Source organism: Mycteria americana, chromosome 24 (genome assembly GCF_035582795.1).
Source record: "Mycteria americana isolate JAX WOST 10 ecotype Jacksonville Zoo and Gardens chromosome 24, USCA_MyAme_1.0, whole genome shotgun sequence".
NCBI lineage: Eukaryota > Metazoa > Chordata > Aves > Ciconiiformes > Ciconiidae > Mycteria > Mycteria americana.
The window spans coordinates 2,259,028-2,279,499 of NC_134388.1; the positions used below are offsets into that span (position 1 = coordinate 2,259,028).

At 51.4% G+C, this 20,472-nt stretch overlaps 1 protein-coding gene across 3 annotated transcripts; it reads right to left on the reverse strand.

Moving 5' to 3' along the window:
- Nucleotides 1-1,205: 1,205 nt before the first annotated feature.
- On the reverse strand, nucleotides 1,206-12,303 carry ZAP70 (zeta chain of T cell receptor associated protein kinase 70). 3 transcript variants are annotated; one of them, XM_075524045.1, is made up of 13 exons: nucleotides 11,888-12,303; nucleotides 10,389-10,549; nucleotides 9,600-9,738; nucleotides 7,949-8,027; nucleotides 7,176-7,214; nucleotides 6,704-6,717; nucleotides 5,914-5,962; nucleotides 5,149-5,356; nucleotides 4,256-4,462; nucleotides 3,806-3,998; nucleotides 3,026-3,166; nucleotides 2,383-2,495; nucleotides 1,206-2,012 (listed from the first exon to the last, which is right to left on the reverse strand). In XM_075524045.1, exons 1-13 carry the CDS (start codon nucleotides 12,287-12,289, stop codon nucleotides 1,889-1,891), a joined length of 1,869 nt encoding a protein of 622 aa, XP_075380160.1. In that variant the 5' UTR covers nucleotides 12,290-12,303; the 3' UTR covers nucleotides 1,206-1,888. The 3 variants fall into 3 exon arrangements, with proteins under 3 accessions (XP_075380160.1, XP_075380161.1, XP_075380159.1); XM_075524046.1 differs by lacking the exons at nucleotides 6,704-6,717; nucleotides 7,176-7,214 and adding an exon at nucleotides 6,245-6,284 and having other exon boundaries at nucleotides 5,149-5,323; nucleotides 5,914-5,960; XM_075524044.1 differs by lacking the exon at nucleotides 6,704-6,717 and having other exon boundaries at nucleotides 5,149-5,329; nucleotides 7,174-7,214.
- Between the last annotated feature and the right edge of the window lie 8,169 nt (nucleotides 12,304-20,472).

Consider the following 20,472-nt stretch of genomic DNA (forward strand, 5'->3'; position numbering starts at 1 on the left):
TTCTCTGGTACTTTCCTTCCCCAGTTGAAAAAATACCAGCAACCAGTTAGCTGAAAATTTAATACGAGAAACCATTTCAAACCGGAAAATGGATTTGTTTTGAAAGAAAAGTCTAAACAAAATGTTTTGGCAGTGGTTTTCAAGCAGAAAGTGCATCAAACCTTCTCTTTTCCAGCAAAGTATCTGCTTTTTCTGGGAGGAAAACATGACACAGGAGATAACTTTTTTTGTCTCTGCCACTAACTCACTGAACAAACAGGAACAAGCCGCTTTCTCCTCCAATACCTCTGTTTTCCCCTCTACTGGTAGGGATAATACGTCCGTAGTTCTCAAGCATACAGGACAAGCTAATGGGATTGAGAGAGAAAATGCTTTGGCGTGTAAACAGTTGCTATCACTGGAGGCTGTAGTCTAAGCAAGGAGAGGGGAACACTCTTGTTTTTCATCAGACCTAGGTTCTCTGTGCTTAAACAGGCTGTACCAGAGGGTAATTTAGGCCTCATACCTGAATGCTCCCCAGGAGCACTTTCAGATCAAATCCACCTCCCATTAAGGTTTTAGATAAGTGTGCCCTGGCCCGGGCTGTAGCTGTTTATTTTACCTCCGGGACAAGGTACCCTGTGTGAGCTACTGTGTGGCTTTCGGATACCAGATGATGGTGAGAGATAAGCTTTTCTATTCACTGTATCTCAGGGCTGTGATCTTCTGCTTCCCCCACTTCCCCAGCCTTCACAACCACTCTGCTCTCTGCAACGGTGCCGACCACAGTCCCCCCCAACATGGGTAATCGACTGCATCGGGGGTGGGTTAGACCAGTACAAACCTTAATAGGTGGCTTTCCACAGTGGACTCAGCTGAGCAGCTGTATAGCCATGAGCTGCAAGAAAGCTGCAAGAAAGCTCCGGCTCTGCAGTGAGGCCAGCCCAAGGGTGGCCGGGTTGGTGACTCTGCAGGGTTATGGAGAGCATCAAGCAGGGAAACCCTGGCCTAGTGGAGGGAAATTACAATTAGTTTCTTGTCAGCTTGAAGCAGTTGCAAACATTTATGATAGTTCAACAGTCTGAGTAATAGGTATGTTAAAAAATATAGAATAGTTTATTTACAGGGTGACCAGTTTTCAGGCTTGAAAAGCAAGATGCTCATTTCAGTAGCACAGAGGGGCCAGACGGGATCCAGGCGGTGGGCAACGGGTCCTGGGGGTTTAGTTGTTTCAGGAGCCAGAACCAGCTTGGAGGGCTGTAGCAGTGCAGGGGGCATGTACGCCGTGCTCTGTGCTGAACAGGCACGTGGCAGCGCCCCGGGGTGTAAGAGCTGCGGCTGGCAGAGCACGAGGAGGACAAAGCAGTGGCACCGCGCAGCTCTGCCCCGCTGCTCCTCCCCGTCTCTGCTGGAGCGAGCAGCACACCAGCTGCGTCTTGCCCTAAGCTAAGGGGAAGGGGACTTCATGGCTCCCTGTCCTGTGTCCCGCCCCATGCAAACCTCATCACAAATGTCTACTTGGTGCTTTCCTGTGAAAGAATTGTTTTTTAAGGGAACTGGAAAACTCCGGGTCTGCTGGAGCCAACACAGTTCATCCTTAGTGAGCTTGGTAGGCGTTAAGCTCTGAGGTCCTGGGAGAGTTTTGGAAGTAGGTAAGAAGAAACTATAACACTGTCTGTACTGTCCTGTGCTGGGTCAGACTGGAGATGTAAATTATGGCCGGCTGTTTGGAGACATGAGACACAGCTGAGCGCCCTTGTCTGCTGTGACAGCATACTCTCCCAGGTTCTTCGTTCTGGAACTACTTGAGAAACAAAACCGGCATTTGGGAGACTAAAGCAAAAATTCACAAAGAGTCTTTCCACCTCCCATGCAGGAAGCGTGTGTGTTGAGCAGCAGAGAGGGAAACTCAAGGAAGAGTTGCTTTTGACTTGTCCTCTGTCTCTGGCCCGTTTTCTGTCTTGGTAGCGATACTGTAGTAGTAGGAGCGGATTATGTTTTCCACAGAAATAAATCCTGGACGCTCTTCCCATCTACAAGGACAGAAAGGAACAAATAGAGTCAACAGAAAGGACAAAAGTGAACTGATGCAATGAGAAGACACCAAGCACAGAAAAACTTGGGGAAGAACAGCAGCCCAGTTGTACCAGGGCTTAGGAGGGCAGGTGAGACTTTTCTGGGATGGAGAGGGGCAAAGGCACAGGGGCTCTGACATCTTCCAGGGTTGGTACAGGCAAATGGAGGGGCATGATAATAAAGAAATAGGTGCATCATTCATCATAGACTGTGGAATGAGACCAAGGCAGGAGACACCATTTGCTTTGTGTTGCCACCATCCAGACAGTGTGCACTGTTCTGATGGACCTGCTGCCCAGCAAAGAGCTGAGCTAGTGAAAGCCTTACCTGTAGGTCCAGCATTGCTGCATGAGGGCGTACATCTCTGCCGGGCAGTTTGTGGGGCAGTCCATGCGCTTCCCTTGCTCTATGAAGCTAATAACCTCTGGGCCTTTCATTTTCTAGGATAGGATCAAGTGGGAAAATGCGTTAATGTTTTTGGAGCTGGCAACAGGATTAGAAGAGACAGATTAGAGTTGGGCTTGGGGTAATGCTTTGGATCCATGCGCCACACACCCCGTACAGTCACTGTTTTCAACCCCGGCACTCGGCAGTGGTGTCTCGCGTTGTGGGCAGCCCAGCCTGCAGACCCCATCCCACGCCTGAGCAGAGCACTGGCTGAGCAACTGGTTTTTCAGCTCTGCAAGTGAACAGAAGGATCAAAGAGAAGATCTGGTTTGATTCAAACCCAAATTTGTTTTGTTTGCTGTTTCTTCTCCCTTAAATGAACACAAAGGTGCAGGATCCAAACAGTCTAATTTGGGCCTTTCATAAAGTGGACGTGAGCCTGTCTCCTTTCCCTTCTGTTCAACAGTGGGAAGAGCGTCCACTCAAGGAAATAGAAATTGTAGTTTCAGTGTGTGTCAGCCTGTTCATAGAGCAGGAGACTAGACTGTGGCATCCATCCGTGGTGGACCCAGCTCTGCCTCACCTTGTAGGGTTTCTGCCCGTAGCTGAAGGCCTCCCACATGGTCACACCGTAGCTCCATACATCACTCTTGCTGGAGAACTTGTGATAGAGGATGCACTCTGGGGCATACCATTTCAAGGGCCACTTTCCTGCTGTCCTGGCCTGTAGCAAAGCAAAGAGGAACATTTCCCCCCTGAGAGACAGACTGCTCTGAGCTGAACTGGAATTCTGCTTTGCTAAATGTTTGTGTCAAATGCAATCCCACGCTGCTGAAAAAATCCCCTTGTCCTGGGCTGGGAGCTCAAGGCCCCGAGCCCTAAGCCCTGAGCCCCAAACCCCAGCCCAGGCCCTGCTGTGTCGCTGGCCCTGCTCAGCAATCCCTGGGTGCAGGATGCTGTCCCTCGGTGCCACCCTCCTCCCGCACACCAGCCCCAGGGCTCAGTGCAGTTGTGCACTGGTGTGCACTGGTGTACACTGCTGGGAAGATCAGCCCTGGCTCATTCTTCATCACCTTCTCTTCCCTGCTCTCTGCTCTGGCTCCTCTCCTGTCTCCTCTCTCCTGTCATCCCACTGCACTGCATCCCCCTCGCTGCCTCTGCATCCCTCTGAATTTCCTCCTTGCCACACGGAGCTTTGCAAAGCCCCTTTTAATGTCGTAGCAGTGAGGCCAGCCAGCGTGCGATGAGGTCGTGCAGCAGGGATCCTGGGAAGAGACCAGACCCCCTGCCTCTGAGGGTCTCAGCCCCGCAGTTAGGAGGGCTCCTGCTAGCTATCTGGATCCTCCGCTGTGCTTACGCTTACCTTGTAGTAGCTGTCATCAGCACCAAGAGCCTTGGAGAGTCCGAAGTCACTGATCTTGGCATAATGCTGGTTGACCAGCAGGACGTTTCTGGCTGCCAGGTCCCTGTGGACAAAGTTTTTTTCCTCCAAGTACTTCATCCCCATGGATACTTGGTGCATCAGCTCCACAATATTGCTGACCGTAATCTCGTCTCTGGGGAAGATGAAAGGACCATGCAGTAATAAAGGACCTGCCATTTCTCTGTGCACCACAGTCCCCTCCAAGCTTTCTAGCTGCAAAGGAGAACGAACTCTGCTCCAGAAGCATCAGTCCCTATTACCTCACATGAAAAGACATCTCTTTCTGCTGTTACCAGCTTCCCTCTACCTACAAAGCCAGGCTCCCCTGGCAGAAGAGAGTTTAATGAGAAGTGCAGAAAATCAGCCAGCTACATTTTATTCAGTACTCACTTCTTGGAAGCCAAGAACTTGTTGAGTGGCCCTCCAGAAGCCATCTCCATCACAAGCATCAGGCACTCTGCCTCGCAGACCCCAATCATGCGGACAATGTAGGGGTTGTCCAGCTGATGCATGATCTGGGCTTCCTTCATCATTTCATCCTTCACTGTTTTCTCGTTGTTGCTCTTCAGCACCTTTATGGCCACGTCGATCTGCTTCCTGCACAGGGCGCAAGAGGAACACACATGGGATGAATTAAACAGCAGCTGGACTCATGTATCACAGCCAGGAATGCAAACCACTTCTCACATGATACTGTTTGATCTCTCGACAGCAATCTCAGTAGCCTGTTTTGGTGGAGCCCTGCACAATACTGGTATCCCAGGCCTGCTAGAAGGCCAAAGAGAAAAGGATCACCTCACCCTTATAAGTGTAGGCCAGTACTTGCCATCTGTAGATCTGAAGGCACATCACCTCGCACACTGAGATCTGCATCATCATTGCCGTTTTTCAAGGGGGAAACTCAGGCACAAAGTGGGCAAACGCCATCTTTGTGGACTCGCAGACAACCAGTGACAGAGCCAAGGATCGCACATCTCCTCAGTCTCACTCCTTTGCCCTGACGTGGACCGAGATGACCTCAGAAGCATGGACTTGCTCCTCTGAGCCCAGCAAATGCCTTCGGAAGTGGCAGTCTTATGCCTGGGAGTGTGCAGTGCAGAGGCTGTCACTGAAAGCCTGTGGAAAGTCATCACTGACCTTCCAGAGTGTCTCTTATACCTCCACCCCATTATCACTAGCTAGCTAGCCCATCTAGCTAGAAGCAGGGTAGCTGGGGACACGGCCGAGCTCAGCCTGGAGCACCCTCCTCCCGCTTCCTCGGCACCCTTCAGGGCGGCACTCACTTTCTCATTTTGTAGACTCCTTTCTTGACGCAGCCAAAGTTTCCTGCCCCCAGTTCCACTTCATCGATCATCAGGTGGTCCCTCTTCAGGAAAAGCTTCTTATCCTTCAGTTCTTCGGGGTCACTGTAAGGGCTCTCGTAGACACTGGTGTCCATGGGTAGCACGTGTGACTTTCCTGCACCTTCCCGAGAGAGACAGTTTTTTATAGCTGTAAACAACCTATCCTTCCCCGTCCCGCTCTCCCTTACTGGTTGGGAATGTTTTCTCTAGTCTATCAGCCAATTCTCCTTCAAGCTCCAGCATTCAAGCCTCCCTCCTGGGCATCTCCCTTCCTTTCACAACCCATGGCCTCTCCTAGTTACAGCTGCTGAAGGTGCCAGGATGGGGAGAGGTGTTTGAGCATTCCCACTCCACACATCAGACCCTGCAGGACATGGGCACGTGCATGACTTCACCCCACTGAGATGTAACTGAACGCACCGAGTATTTAGTAGGCAGGGTGGAAGACAACGGGCCAGGGCTTGATTTACTGGGTATGATGGGGAATTGGACAGGGCTTGATTTACTGGGTGCTGCGTGTGGGCAAACAGTTTTGCCCTGAAATGGGTGGGATGCTCCTGGGTGCTTTTGTAAGAAAGGGGCTTTGCAGCACAGCTGTTTGACCAGAAGGTGATATAGATGTGTCAGGTAACCCCCATGGTTTCTGTGGCATCCCCAGGTCCTCTCTCATCCTGTTAGGAGGAGAGGGCTTTCAAAGATGCTCACCTACAGGCTCTGGCGTGTATCCGTCTGCATTGAGAGGCCCAAGGTTTCTCTGGAAAAGAAACGGGGATCAAGTGGGTAATGCAGCCAGGGGAAAGTGCTTCAGTGGGAAGTGGGAGAGGAGAGGGACGGGGAGCCTCTGCAGCCCACAGAGCCCCAGGTGGTGACTTCCTCTAAAAGGGCCTGAGGTGGGCACAAGAGATTGGAGTGGTATCGAGCTGACTTTTCCCTTCCAGTCCCGGCTGGCAGGTACCCGCACTGCAGCTGCACAGCAGGGATCAGACCCTGGGGGGATTCGCTGCCATGGAGCCTGAATGCAGCGTTGCCCTCCAGCAACCCAGCCGGCGGGCTTGCGCAGGGTGAGGTGCTGAGGGCTGTGTTTACCCGAGCAGTGAGGGTCGTGCACACAGGGCTGCATTTTGCTCTCTGCCCCCTCTGCTTTCCCCATCCCAAAGTGACAAGTCCCCTGCAGCAGCGGGGGCCATCCCAGCCAAGTCTCTGCAGCTTGTTTTGAGACCGGGAGTGAAGGGAAGCCCGGAGGCAGCTCAGCTTGCAGCCAGCACACCTGCCTGCCTGAAGAGTGGTCCCCATGAGCCCACAGGGCCACTGTAAACAGCCACTGTCCCAAAAGCAGACGGCGGCAAGGCGGTATGGTTCACATTTGTCCAGCACAGCTTTGAACGCCAGTGCTGCTTGCAGCAGAGTTGCTGCAACATGAGAGCCCACCGCAGATTGTGAAAGCTCTCTGAGAAGACGGGTGAATGCTCAGGCCTTCATTTAGCCTCCGCTGGGCTCTGGGATGGGCGGCTCATATAGCCCAAACTAGCTGGTTTCAACACTGCTCGGCACTCGGGGCGGTGACTGAGCGCAGACGTACCCCGAGGCCAGGGACGCAGAGGGAGCACAAAGACCTGGCCAGCGGCCAGCAGCCAGCAGCAAGGCTGAGTGTTCCCAGAATCCAACCACGTCTTCCTCGCTCCTGCCTGGCAAGGAGGGCAGGGGGGAGAGGGCTCCCCGAGGACAGGCCCACATGTTGCAAGGAGCGCAGTATGAATGGAAACCATTTTCAGCTCTAATGGTAGCTGTGCCCAGCTATTCCTCATCCTCATCCAAGCTGGAAAGGGGACAATGTTGCAGCTGGGCTTAATATATTCCATTTGAGTTATTGCCTTTTAGAGAAGAGCAGAGTTTGATCAGCAAGTTCGAAATGCAATAACATTAAACTGCTGAGGTACCGATAAACAGATCCTCCCCAAAACTTACACTCACGGAGGGGTGGGTTGGTGGAACCGGTGCTGCAGACGCTGTGAATCAGGAGAGAGAAGCTGTTATTAAGAGTCTGCCTATGCCCCAAGCAGGATCAGAGCATCAGTCCTTGAAGGACTGTGTGGACGCCTGAGTCTGATCCCCTCCCCTACAAAGGCCAGTTTCCACAGCTTTAGCCAAAAAAGGTGTGGAAACGTGCCTGGATGTGGGTGTTATTCCCAGAGCAGCCCTCGGGGGAGGTGCAGGCCCACTGGAAGGCCCTACAGTCTCCATCGGTCCCAGGGACTGGCTGAGCTGTACCCCAGAGCCCCCTGCCCAGGAGAGCGGGGGTCCCACGGGCAGGTTCTGAAGTGACGTTTGTGATACTTGGGCCAGGACAAAGTGATCCATGGTTTTTAAGTGTTCAGCTCAAGAGACCCACCAGGAGCCAGGCTTGCAGGACATGTTGTTTCCTTCTGCCTAAAAAGCAAGCCATTTTTCAGAAGCCATCTGTTTGGCACCAGAAGTCCCTAATCCAGTTGGAGCACTGATTCCCCCATCTGCATCTGTCTTTGGGCCACCCTAGGCCAGGCCTGGAGAGTGGCCGCTTTCAGCAGACAACATGATGTGAGACTTGCCCAGTTTGCCAGAGGAGCAGAGACCTCACTGTTCCCTCACCGCCAGGGTCTGAGCAAGGTTGGACACCGTAAAGGAAACTTGGGTTGGCATTGCCCAAACTGGCCCCACTCGGTGGTAAACCGAGGCCAGGGATGGCACTGAGATGTCGGCTCACCTGGCATGTTGGGGTTGGGGCAGGTTTCCCTCAGGTAGAAAATCAGCCCGTCCGGTTTGAGTTTTAGGTACTCCACCAACTGGGAAAGGAATCGGAGGAAAAAGAGATTATTGCAAGGAGAACATCATCCCTTTTTTTTTTGCAGGCAACTTGTGTGGCTTATGGTAATGATTTCTCTCAGATTTATGGCAGACAGGGACTCAACTATTTCTTTCTCTCCTCTCCTATCCGTGCGCTCAGGGATCTCCTAGAGCAAGCGCTTGCATACCTGGATATCTGCCAGAGCTGGGAAGAACTTGGGAAGTTAGATAAGGACCACAGAAAGACAAAAGGAAAATCTCCAGTAGGAGAGCTGGGTAGGGCATTTTCAGTGTAATGTTATTGTTGTCCCAGCCAGAAAGCTTTTTAGGTTGTGTTTTGTTTGATAAAGCCTGAGAGAAACCTCCTGCTTTCCCAGAGGAACACCAGGGTTAGCTCTGTGGATCCCGGGCAGTTTTTCACTGCAGCAACCACTGGTTCAAGCACAGTGGGGACTTGACTCTGGCTGGAGACAACCAGACCAGCCCCTGGCCACCAGACCACAGGGGAGATGAAGCTTTCTCTTCCCCTCCTGTCTGGCTCAGATTTCATCTGCAATTGGGAGCCTGGCACAGTTCTGTTTCCATAAAAATGCCCCAAAGTCTTTGTTTTCAATCAAATTCAGAGTGAAAACAGTCCTGGGAATTTAAAAAATTCAGCAAAACAGAGTTACTGTCCCCCAGACAGCCCTGCCCAGGAGGAAGCGCTGGTATCCGTCCCCTGGAGCGGGTCCGAGTTGTGTGCCACGGGGCAGAGCCGGGCTCCAGAGGGGCATGTGACCCCCCAGCAGTGCCAAGAGCTGCTGGGCCATGTGTCCCATCCCCTAAAAACCCTGCCCCACCCTCATGAGAACTGCTGGGGCATTGCAGCCGTCTCCACTTCCCAAAGCCCCTGACTCTCGGGGGTGATAGGATGTGCCTCCTGGCACTTGGATCTTCTGTCATGTAAAGATTTGGGCAGCTGGCTCAAGACTTCTGGCCTCCCCTACTCTTTGCACAGGAGTCAGTCACTTGGAAAATAAAGTGGCCATCTGCACGCAACAGTTTTGCCGGTCCCGGAGCAGCGTGGGGGATGCGCAGGAGGGACAGCCTGGGATGAGCAATCTCATCGGGGCTTGCTGCGGGCAGAGGTCCGAGGTGCACGCTGTGGCTGAATGTGTGATCTTTGCTGATGGGGTGCAAGCGTAATTAATATAACCATCCCAAGCATCCTGGCTTAAACCTAGAAATTAAAAGCTCTAATCCTCTTGTTTCCTTGGAGAGGCACCGCACTGGTGTAAGGCATGAAGGCAGGGTAAAGTCAGCACTATTTCAGTGCTGCTGTGATATCCCAGACTTAGATCTACTTAGCTAGGAGTGCACAGAACTGAATGCAATGAGGTGAGCTGATAGACAGCCAGACCCAGGGAATGTAAGGGTTTTCTGGAAGGGGCTACAACCACCCATGTACAGTCTTAAAGCCTTTAAAGCTCCACATGACCTTTCCTGTCCCTCAGGTTATGGGCAACTATAGCAAGGGAAAAGTGCCTTCACTTTATTAGGACACCAGTGGTCATCATCCCACAGTACGGTACCTGCCAGAGCGTGTCGAACTTGGTCCCCTCAGGGATGGAGTACTTGCCCGACTTGTCCTGGTCTATCCGATAGTGATACACTGTTTTGCCGTAGACGAGGGAGAGGGCGTAGGCACCGTTTTCCTTCCTTTCTCTCAGCCTGGTAGGAAGGAGAACTATTAAAAGCAACTCTAGGTTTTGTCCTGCAAATTATCATGGCTGCAGCAGTAGTGGGTTGCTGGGTGGGCACTTGGTAAGGTGTCCCTGCACCCCACTGTTGGCATTGCCACCTTCCTAACACCCCTCTGCGGAGACTGAGGAGGGACCCTTCACCTCCAGTCTCTTGCCCCTCTCCTCCACCCTCTCCAGCTAATTCTTTCTTTCCCTAACTCATTCAGAAGATAATTAAATGAAGGGCTGTCTCACCTCGGTAGAGATGCAGAGCAAATGCTTTCTCCTGTATTTTATTGGCCATACATTGTCTACGTGTCAGTGTTAAATGTCTTCACCCACTGAACCCTATATTTTAAATCATCTGGTGCATTAACAAGCATACTTCATAGAGATATCTAAACATGAGGAACAAATAAATCTCAAGATTGGCTCTTCATGGAGGCCAGAGTCTGGTCAATAATAGGCTTGGGGTTGTCAGACCTTGTCTTTGAAAGATCTGTAACCACAGTCTGACCATACTCAGCTAAACCTCCTCCAGGAACTGTCACGTTAAACAAATAACTACAGGGTAGTGGAGGTGGGGAAATGGTAAAAAGTACGGGGATCACAGCATCTGCCAGGGTTCTGCATACTCACAGGAATTTCCCATCAGGTTGTGCCCCAGAGTAGAGTCTCCGTTCAGCTTCATCGCGGGCGATGCTGCCATGGTACCAGGGCATCCTCTCATGGGCTGTGGTGGCGATGAGCTTCTCCACCTGTGGAGCCTGGCTTATGATGGCCTGTTCGAGTGCGTCACCCTGGAAGAGAGTGAGAAATGAGACCTCCTGCCGCTCTGCTGCATTGTTGCATGGCTTCAGCAGAGTTTATTTTGCATCCTTTTGGGCAGATGACACAGGAAACTTGGAAGGTCTCGTAACTGAAGTGCCTGTGGCCTTAACCATGCCTATAGCAATCTGTTCTGCTGCAGGGCAGAATTCCTTGCTTATCTAAACTGGTCCCATCCCTCGAATCCAGCTGAAGTCCATCGACTTGCTGGTGAGAGAAGAGAAGTCATCGTATTCATATGGGGGATCTTGACGTCAGGCTTGCAGGGTGTCTTTCAGCCTCGCATTCCTGGGAGAGCCGGACCTCTTTCTGGTGCCTCTACCTTCCTGGCTGCTCTCTGTCCCCAGACACTACAACTTGTCAAGAGCAGTGCAGTCTGGAAATCATGTGGGAGACCCTAAATTAATTTTACTGGCCCCACACATTTTATAAACAGCTGTAGTTTTTCGTTTGCCAGTAGGTGGCAATGTCCTTTGTGTTATCTACAAGTGTCCACAGATCAGCTTCAAGGAGAAACCCTATAGATACCTCATTCTGTCAAGCACCTTTGGTCTAAAATAGGCCAAATTTAGAGATCGTTCATAGAAAGGTTCCATAAAGAGATGGCCTGAGCCATCTTTCTGCGAGGACTCGGACGTGTCTGAGTAGCCACTCTCGAGGTGCCAGCAGGTAGAAGGAAATTAATAACGTGGCTGCCAACGTGACCATTTACAGAGTTTTGCCTCATACATATATTATATATATTCCAGTCTGCAATAAAATGTACCTGTCTGTAGCTATTTTTAAATTTAAATAACAGACAGACCTGATCCAGTACCCAGTACCTCAGTCTCACAGGCAAAACCCCCACTGACTTCAAAGAGCGAGGAAAACCTGAGCAAGAATTTAAGTCTGGTTTCATTACATCTTCAGCACAATGTTATGGAGGCACAGGCAGCTGACATGGAGAGCGATGGTCTAACTGCAGCGAGCGTCCCATGTGCTGCAGAGGAGCAAATGGCACACGGGGAAATGCTTACAAAATGGGCAGAGAGCCCCAACGCCCTGCAGAGCAGACGCAAGACGAGCTGTTCGGGGAAAGAATCTGAAGGCTTGGGAAGATGTTTAGACCTGTTTCTGAAGAAGAAACTGGAAAAGAGAGAGATTTAAGACTGCTATTAGTGCCAGCAGTCTCCGAGGAGAAGGACCTTGCTTTACCATGCTGTAAGAGGGGGATGACAGCAACAGAGGAGGTCAGGGCGGCAAGCAGCAGGACGCCCCGGGGAGCACGCCTTGCACAGTCCCACACCACCTTTGGCAACAGCCAGTACCTCTAGTTTCCACGTCTGCCGGACATATTCGCGCACCATATTGTCCCTCATGCTGTCGAAGACACCGGGCTGGGGCTCCACACCACTGGGGCGGTTGCAGGGCTTGCGGAGGGTGCAGCAGAGCCCGTCGGCATCCTTGGAGTAAAATTCACAGAGCTCCTCTGGCCCACAGTGCGCTTTGCCCCCCGCAATGGCGTAGGTACCGTTCATCTGGCGCTCGATGGCGTAATGGTAAAACTGCAGGTTGCAGACCATGGAGAGGACATACCCCCCCAGGCTGCGCAGGCATTGCCGCAGCAGGAACAGGCCATCCGACATCCCCGCCAGCTTGAGGTACTCCTCTGCTTCTGACCTGGCAATGCTGCCGTAGTAAAAGGGCAGGTGTGCAGCAGCATCTGGCATCTCTGCGCGCTTACCGGGACTGCTTGGGTTGGCTCACACGCTGCTGGTGCTTGATCTGGAAGAAAGAAGCAAAGTTCTTCACTGACACATAATTTTGCAAAAAGGTTTAATTGGAATTCAGACTTGTCTGCCTAGAGGTTCTTCAGCCCTCAGCTGACTATCTGTAGCGTCACTTCAAACATCGCATGGAGAGTAGCAGTGGGTGCATTCATATCCCCAGCCAGAGAATCCCATGGTGATTCTTCTATCCCGCCCTGAGAGCAGCTAGAAAGTGTAAGTAAAAATCCATCTGATCTTGCTTTAAAGATTTCAAGCAATAGAGAATGCACCGAATCCTCAGCGAATTGTTCCAATGGTTAATTACTTTCACTATTAAAAATGTGCTTCTTACATCCATCCCAAAGTTTTTAGCTTTGACTTCCTACCATTTTCTCTCCAGCCCTGTTCACAATAAAAGGAAATTCTTTTGCCTCTCTGAATAAATTAGTTTTGCCATGAGGGTCTATAAGGCCAAAATCTTAAATGGAATAAGATTAAAACATGAGATGGATATTAGATGTCTAAAAAACATTTAGATACACAGTTGCACAAAACACAGCAAAAGGAGATAAAGATAAACCCAAGTGCTTCTGGGCAGACATTAACCGTCAGTTGATGGAACAAGAAGAAACCTTCCTCTGATCATCTCTTGAAAAATTAATGGATTTTTTCCCACGATACCTGACTCTGGCTGGTTTCTGAATTTGGAGGATACTCTGATCCTGTTTGGCAGTTCCTTTTTCTACATCGTGCACATGCTCCAGAGAAGGCCAGAGCTCAGATGTGACCAGCCATCACCACAAAGTGAGTTTAATCCCGCTGTCTCTGTCGAGCTGCGATGTGCAAGCGTTACTGGAGCCCCCTGTTCAGAACAGCCTAAAACCAGAAATGAACCTACCGCCGTGCTGCTGCAGCACCAGCTCGTGGTGGGAATCCAGCGAGAAATGGCACTTTGTTGACTGAGTCGCTGCGGAACCCCTTCTGCTAAAGAGCTATAGGTCTTGTATCAAATCATCTAGAATCCCACCCACAAACAGAAGCCAATTTCCGGTGATTAATGGAAACATTGTCATATTCGAAGGGTCTCATTTGTTCCCTGGAGTCTGATCTTTGATTTTGTTGTTGAGCAGATGCTGACCCCAAAAAGATCAGAGTGTTTGTCTCCATCTCCCTTTCCCGCAAATGCGTCACTCGCGTTCAGAGTAAAGAAAACACTGGCTCTTTGGCCAGCGCGCTGGGTATTTGCCCTGATTCTTGCCAATGTAACTCTCATTTCTGAACATGATGGGAGAACTCGCTGCCCGATGGGTTGGGCCCACTGCGCTATCCTAGAAGTGGCCCCTGCTCTCAGGCAGTGGCTAGAGCTGTGCCAGGGCTGGTGGTCAACCCTGCTCCGACTCCCCCAGCCTGCCGCAGCCCGCTCGGCAGCATGGCGACAGGGCTGCCCTGCCAGACTCTGGGACTGCTGGAGCTAGGAAGGGGCTGGCTACGTGCTTTGTATGGGCAGGAACGGGATAGGGAGCAGGAGGAAACTGCTCAGGAGAAACCGTTCTGCTGCGTGCACCCTGCTCTGCTCAGCCTACAACAGGAACGACCCACGGGGAGCTGGATTTATGGCAACCGGACTCCTGTCTACCTATTTGTTTGTTGTCTTCATTAAGCCCAGAAATGGCCCTGATGAGAACAGGAAGGGAGAGCAGGCTCCGCTGAGGAGGCGTTTTCGCCAAGGCAGGAAACCACAACAGGAAGCCGTCAGTGGCGTTTGCAGCTTGGGTGCGGGACTAGCGTAAACCGTATCAGGCGCAGCACAAATAAGCCCGAGTTGTGAAGCCCCTTTCATCAAATTCATCAAATGAAGCAAAGTGGGGTCTTGGCAGACCTGCCAGTCTGGGACACAGAAGGCAAATGGAAACACTCCGTAGCTCAAACCCTAACTGGAGTCAGCGCTTGGAACCAAAGCAAACGTCCTAAAATCCCTTGATGCCTCCAGGCATCAAAGCAGCCCAGACACTGGACAGGCATATCCCCCAGGTTCAGCTCCTGAGACGAGACGACTGCCAGGTCCTGCCGACCTCAGCCTGGTCCCAGGGGAGGGCAGGTCCCAGGAAGGTGGGTTGAAGGATGTGAGGAGCGAGGATTGCAGCTCTCGGTTTTAACTGCAGAGTCAGGCTCATGAGTCACGGTTCACGAGTCAAGGAAGAGGAAGCGCTGAGTGGGCAGTGGAAGGTCGATGGCCTTCTTCGTGTGCTACTAATTTCCACTAGCTACCTGGGATAAACAGCGATTAGGTACAAGGACGCTGCACCCAAACATGCTGATTCCCTTTTCTGGAAAGTCCAGGACCAGAACATCACAGCAAATGGAACATGTTTGACAATTGTTCAGACAGGTGAAAACGAGACGGCAGAAGCCATTGATCACCACCGAGCTCCCACAAAGTTTCCAGCTGCCTACACAGGCATTTCTGTTACAAACAGACTGCTTTTCCTCTCCAAGCACAGGGCTGTGAGCGAAGAAAGCCTCAAGGAGATATGAGAGTGAACCCAGGGATCAGAGGTTGGTTCAGGCTATGCCACCTATTTCATATAAAGGAACCCTATCAGAAAATTACCCATATTAGAAAAAACTTCTAAGTTCCCAGCTATGAGGGAAAGTCACCCCCTGAAGTCTGAGAGCAGATTTGAACAGGATGATTTATAGCCCCTCTAAAGCTCTTGCTTTTCAAAAGTTTGTCTTACCATCCTGGCTCTTTCTCTTGCCCATACACCAGCCCAGGGTCTTCTGGGCATAGCTAAGCTCCTCTTCCAAACTACAGCTCTGATCCTTAGCAATACCTCTGGGTGGACCTGAGCAACCCTGATACAACCTCAACAGACCTGCACAAACCTCATACAACTTTATCTTCCTGTGTTGTAAAATGCAGATGAAAATGAGAACCGATTTCCTGGATTGCTTTTATGAACATAACAAACGAGTGCCTGGAAGAAGCTCTGTGCAAGAGACCCTCCACCGCTATTAATTTCAAGTAACAGGACCTGATTTTTCCAGCACCTGCTTAATCTCCGTCCCTAGGGCTGCAGCGACCCAGGTGCCGGGCGTTCCTGTTGGCTTCGGGCGCTCCCCTCGGGTTAGAAACAGCACTCAGGGAGAACGGCCGTAAAACCAGGGCTCCCGTGATAATGCCCATGTTTGCAAGTTGGCGTTATGCTGTGAAGATGCACTGAAAAAAGCAACACCCATGTAAAAAGCAGTCGGATCTGTGCACCATGACACACAGGAAAGTCAGGCAGGAAGCTATTGAGATGTCAGTCAATCAGATCTATATATAGCCGGCCACTTGCTTTTACTTAGATCAGACAAGAACCCTCAGGAACTGGTTTGATTTTATAATTTCTCAGAACAGCAGAAACACTTTGTGTGAAGCCAGAGCCAGTCCCCGAGAGCAGCGGCGTGCACTGATGAAACCAGAGGAGGGACTGGCAAACTTTAGCATCCTGTTAGGACCATCTTTTCTGTGTCGTTGTCCTGGCAGCGATAATCCCTTATAACACAGCCCTGGCTGGCTGGGCCGTCCCTTTAAGGTGGCTGGGTCAGAGGAGGGACCTGCCCGGGGAGATGGGGGAGCCAGCGGGGAGGGCTGGAGGATGGGAGCCGTGCGATGGGGAACCGGCCCGGAGGGGTACAGAAGGGGGTCGGGGGGGTGCGTGTGCTTTGGAGGTCGTGGTAGGAGCTGCTGCCGAGGTTTGTGTTGGCAATGTGGGGAGGGGCGTTTTTAACAATTCTCTAAAAGGTGTTTAATTGGCGGTGGGGGAAAGAGGTAACGGAAAATAACATCTGCTGTGGTAAATGTGCCTGTGGCACTGCTGAAAGGCCAGCTCAGCCTGTCTGATGGGGGCTGGGGTCTCTGAGCTCCTCTGGGGTCGCTTCTGCCGTGCCCCAGGGCTGGGGGTGGCGGGGGGAGCTGTGGCACAGGCGGCCGGGTGCGTGGCTGGCGGGCGGCGAGCAGCCCAGCCTCAGGGGCTAGCCTGGGTGTGGGGCACCAGTTCTGCCCTGAGCTCCTAACTGGCCTGTGCTGCTGCTTGTCTCCTCCCTCCTTGACCACCTCAGGGGAAGGAAATGGGCTTCTGCTGGTGCCTTGCCTAGACCCACCTGCAGTTAATGCAAGAATAACTGTGCTTTCTTACGGTGCTGTTTGCAGCCCCTTCTTTTCAGTGCTTTAGGAAAGCACTGCGTAAGGGTTTGTACCCTAGATTATTTCAACCCAGCCGTCGTTTCCTGAGCTCTAGGAGTGGCTGCAGGAGCCCTGCTGGTCCCCGCGGAGGGGCAGCTGGCTGGAGGAGCGGGGCTGAGCCTGAGGAGCAGGGGCCGTGGCAGAGCGGAGGTGGAGGCAGGATTTAGAGGTGGGAGCAGGTGAGGTGCAGAGAGGGATGGCAGAAAGCAGAGCGAGTCTCAAGCAGCGGCTGCTTCCCCCTGTACCTGCAGAGGTAATGGGCATGCACGGGGGCCTTCTGGCTTCCCCAGAGCAGCTGTCCCCTGTCCCTTCCCCTGGATTCCCTTCTGTTGTTCCTGATTTGATCTGAGAGCTAGATTTACAGTAGAGAGCCTGGTTGAAGATGTGAAGGGCTGAAAAATGTCTACAGCATACAAGTCCCCTTTCCAAGTCATTCTTCCCAGGAGTAGCTGGCACTGTGCAAGAGGATGAACTGAAGAGCTGATTCCTGGAGCTCAGGCACATGTTTTTTAAATCTTAAATAACAAAAGACTTGAAATGACTTGACTTCAACTTGAAATGCTTCTTAGTTTAAAGAAAAACCTGAAAAACTTACCTTTGGATTGGCCTGACTATGCTCTTCTAATTGTTCTTGATTAATGTTTAATTCTTATTTATGCACTCCATGGCAGCTCTTCCAAAGATTTCCTCATGAGCACTTACATTCCTGGCTATAACTGCTTTCCTAACCTCCCTGCTGACTACTCATTAAAACCTCAGCTACCCAACCATTTATTAACACTTGAATTATGTGTGAGTGGGAGTTTATGAAAGTGCGAGCACATTTATGTTTGTACTCATAAACAGTGTGCCTTCTGCTTGCATGTGAAGATAATCATCTTTTCTACTTCTCAGTGAGTATTACTGACTCAGTCCTGCCTGAAATGGTTTCCTACAGAAACTCCACAGAAAAACCTGCCTGATTTCCACTAAGGACCTTGTCTGCTCTTGCTGTCCTTGAAGCAAGCAGGTAAGTCCAGACTGCCCCTCCACTGCCCGTGGATCCCAGGCCAGGTGCTGAAATGCTTCATATACCTCCCTCCCCTTTGAGGTGGAACAAGGGAGCCATTTGGCCCCGGGGACGGTCCACAGTCCTTCTTGGAAGGAAAAATGTTAAATTCCACAGCAGCACTTGCAAGGCCCATGGAGGGACCTGGTGCTCCTGTGATGCACTTGGTGTGAAGGCTTCTAACAGTGACAGGACTGTACCAGACACAGGCTTTGAGAAAAGCTGGTACTGTGGAGGTCACTACCCCTCTTCCCCCTTCTAAATCCTTGGCCAGAGACCTAGTGCCACCCCATCGCAGTATTATTGGGGTGGTTCTGCTCAAATGCTTGTGGCCTTGGTCTTATGGTACATGTATGCCAGAAGCAGCCAGTGCTGACCCAGTGGCAGGGCTAATGGGCGACTGGTTTTCCAAGCCTCCTTCCACCCAGGATCTGAGCTAGGCAGGCTGCCTTGGGTCCCCGCAGCTCTGTTAAAACCTTTTATTCCCATGAGCCAGTGCTCTTGCTTGCAGCTAGTGTTTGAGGGGTCAATGCATGAGCATGCTGCTCACAGCCCTTCCTGCAGAGCCAGCCTGACACTTGTATCTGTGCCCCGAGGCTCCAAAGTTGCCATGTGTCACCTCTGCTCCCATCTTGCAGCTCTCCTTCTTGCTGCTCTGTTTCAACTTGGCCACTCTGAACCTGCCTGAGCAGGCGAGGGTGCTCATCCTTCTCCAAAAGGGAGAAACAGTGCAATAGAGCATGGAAAATTGATGACATGCTTGTTTGGTGCAGTCAGATGGCAATAAAGGCCTGAGCTCATTCATATCCTGCTGGGGACTTGTTTTCCTTCTGTGGTTATTTGTCAAATGCTAATGAGCGGAAGCAATTTGCTCCTCTAGCTTTGAGAGCAGGAGACAGGGAGGGGGCTGGGGAGGGAGAAGGCCACCTGCATGGGGCCTGGTGGGTATAACTATCTGCCTCTTTTGTTCAAGCTGTTGTTTTAACGGCTGGGATTGCCTTGTTCCCAGAAAGCAGTTTTCTGGTGTTACCCTGCTTCCTCTGAGTTTTTCACCGATGCTTGTGAGCCTGCGATGCAGCTGCCTCAGGGGTAGCGTGCGGCAGGGCTCGGTGCCTCCCCGCAGGAGACTGGGCAGATATTTCTGCAGTGCCATGGCAGGGGAGTCAAGGGGGCAAGAGTGCAGTCTCCTAAGCCAAAGTACAGTGAGAATGTTGCAGTAGGAAGTACCAACGGGTCTCTGAAAAATGCAGATGGTGCGTTACTACTGCTGGATTAACACTGGTGAATTGTTGTGTGCGTGGACTTGTTTCCTACGTACATGTGGTCGTGCCCGTGGTGTATCACATGCTCTTCCTAGCAGACCACACCTGTTTCTTACTAAAACCTTGTTGTCTGGCCGTGCGCTGCTTGGGAAGTGTGGATGGGAAGACACAACCAACCCCGCAGATCTCGGTATGCTCCTCAGTATGGCACCCAAGGAGTGCAGCCCAGAGCAATGCAAGTGGCTGCTCTTAGTCTGCTTGGCACTGGGTGATCACTGGCCACAGAGCTGACTCTAGTGCTGCCACGAACTGTAGGAGTTCGGGCTAGATAGCTGGCTCTTTCCCTAAGGAAAGGGGTATTGGTTCTTTATCTAGTGCTTCTCTTCCATGAAAAGATCCCTGAGCAAGTGTTTATGCTAGGTAGGAGCCGGGCAACCCCTGATAAATCAGAATGTAAAGAACCATACTTTTCCTAAAATGCTGCAATGAGGGGCACAGAAAATTTAACTCAATGTGGTTCCTTACTTAAACTCAAGCTGACATTAATATTTCAGGAACATCCAGTGATGTAGACAGGCACAAGTACCCTGAGCCCTGCGTCCTGCACAGAGAAAAGGAGAGCTTTGCCATAGGCTTCAGTGGCTGCGTGAGCGCAGGAACAGAAGCCTGAGTTTTGGTGCCACACGCAGCTGTCCTTGGAGCTGCCCCTCCTACTGGTTTGTAGTAGTATCTTCTCACAAGCCAAATGTCCCCGGTGAGCAGCTTCCCTCTGGGGGAGCTCTGGAATAGGTGGGGTGCTGGGGTCCACGAGCAGGGTGATGCTGGTGTGTGATGGGGTAAAGCAGAGTCACTGTGCTGTCCTAAGGCAGCTTGTGCTCATCTGTTGCACGTGGATTTAGTTTGGAAGGCTGTGAAAACACCCTGCTGATCCTTTGTAGAGCCACTGAAAACACTCCTGGCTCCAGACCCATTGATTCTGAACAGCTTTTAATTAGGGTCTAACATACGTAGTTAAACACAGTACATGCAGTTTCCTGCCTGGTATCCCCGAGTGCTCTTGTGGTCTGATAACTCACCTATGGGTCATCGTGTCTAAGCAAATGATGTCAAGATGTTTGTCCTGGGGATGAGTGAGCACAGAGCTTGTCCTTGCCACCAAGGTGGAGCTGGTGTTGACAACTAACCAGAGAGAAGTGTTGTATTCCAGCAGGATCCTCTGGGTTTTGGGTCTAGCAGATGGTTTCATGGAGCCGGTGACAGAAAACTGCAGTAACTTATGCATAAGTTGGAGGAGAAGGGCTCTGGGTTTTTTGCTTGCTTCTACCTGGCCTCCCTGCATTACCTTGTAAATGGCTTTTGCTGAATAGCGACTTAGCACACAACGTCATGGGCCTAGAGATTGACTCCTGCCAGTACAGAGCATTTGGGGAGTGGCAAGCTGCAGAAAGATGAAATGAGGTATTTACGTGAGGGACTGATGGTGACCCTGTGGCTGGAGTCCATCCCTAGGCACTACTGTAATTAGTGCAGCCCTCAGCAGGGTGCAGGAAAAGTGACACAGAGGGCTTTGAGCCGTATCGGTGCGAGAGCACTGGCTGTGATG